At 58.0% G+C, this 1,415-nt stretch overlaps 1 protein-coding gene across 1 annotated transcript; it reads right to left on the bottom strand.

Annotated features, from left to right (window-relative positions):
- Nucleotides 1–274: 274 nt before the first annotated feature.
- On the bottom strand, nt 275–1,066 carry GNI_048170 (hypothetical protein; the record flags this gene model as incomplete). The annotated part of the gene is made up of 1 exon (XM_011131341.1): nt 275–1,066. The coding sequence occupies one exon, from the start codon at nt 1,064–1,066 to the stop codon at nt 275–277; it is 792 nt and encodes a 263-aa protein (XP_011129643.1).
- Nucleotides 1,067–1,415: the final 349 nt, after the last annotated feature.

The raw sequence follows: 1,415 nt of genomic DNA on the forward strand, positions 1-1,415 counted from the left end.
GGCCCGAGCGGCGGAGGCGAGCGGCGGCGGAAGCACCAGGCCGAAGAGCGTACACGCGCGGAAGCAGAGAGGGTTATGACGATGATGAGTTTTAGCTGGCTGCTTTTTACTTCGTGGTGGTCAGTTTGAAAAAATGCACGGAGGGCCGGTCCTGGGCTAGAGCGACTGGTCTTGGTCGGAGAGACCGGTCTTGGTCGGTCAGACCGGTCTTGGTCGGTCAGACCGGTCTTGGTGGGTCAGACCGGTCTTGGTCGGTCAGACCGGTCTTGGTCGGTCAGACCGGTCTTGGTCGGTCAGACCGGTCTTGGTCGATCATTCCGAGCGCTTGTTGTCGCAGCAGTCGGTAGCCGTGGGCGAGTCCGTGCGCGGAGGGGAAGGTGCGTATGGGTCTGCCTGTTTCATGGTAGCCGCCGGGAATAACGTTGGTTTTGAGAGCGACAGCGGCGACGGTCATGGCGCCGTATTGGACGGACTTGGCGAAGAGGCAGGTGAACCGGAGCTGGTTGACCATTTCGGTGGCGACCCAGCCGGGGTGCACGGCGTAGGCTTCGACGCCGTTCTGGTGGAGATACTGGACCTCGAGTAGCATGGCCAATTTGCTGCTGGCGTATCGAAGCAGCTCGTGGCCGAACCAGGACGTGCCGCCCTCAATGAGTTCCACGTCCAATGCGGGTTGTGCGGGTAGGCGTCCGATGGCATGTGCGATGCTAGAGAGGCAGACAACGCGGCGCGTGTGCTTTCGGAGTTGTTCGATCATGACGACGTGGTGCAGCCAGTTGACGGTCATAATGGCGTCGCCGGTAGCGATTCCAGCGTTGCAGATGAGGCAGTCGATGAGTGTGTGATTTTGACCCTGTGTCCCTAGCGTGTATTCCGCACGCTGTTCCTGTGTCCATTTCTCGGCAAGGAGGGTGGTGAGGCGGGAGCACGCGTCTAGTACGGAACGTCGGCTGCGCAGGTCCATTTCAACGCCAATAACCTCGGTACGACCGAGGTCTAGACGACTGAGGTCTAGACGACTGAGTTCGCTCCGGAATTGTTTAATGCGTGCGTCTGCACTCCTCATACAGACTACGACACGTTTAACCTTAAGACGACATAACAGCAACGCCAATTCGCGTCCTATGCCACGACCACCGCCAGTAAGTACGATCGTTAAACGTCGCACCTCAGGATCCCGAGACAACCGGAACAAATCCAACCCACGACCATTCGCGAACCGTCGAACCTGTCGCCATAACCACCATAATCCCAGCGCCACTAACCCACCCACATTCCAAGCACCCCGCACACGACCACTCTTCCGTAAGTAATTCGACACCGAACCAACCAACAAACACACCAAACCTAAACCTATTATGAACACAGCCACCGTCCACGACTCCTGGTAGTAGTACAAACCAACCAAGTAACCC

Source organism: Gregarina niphandrodes, assembly GCF_000223845.1.
Source record: "Gregarina niphandrodes unplaced genomic scaffold scaffold00006, whole genome shotgun sequence".
NCBI classification, from domain to species: Eukaryota; Apicomplexa; class Conoidasida; order Eugregarinorida; family Gregarinidae; genus Gregarina; species Gregarina niphandrodes.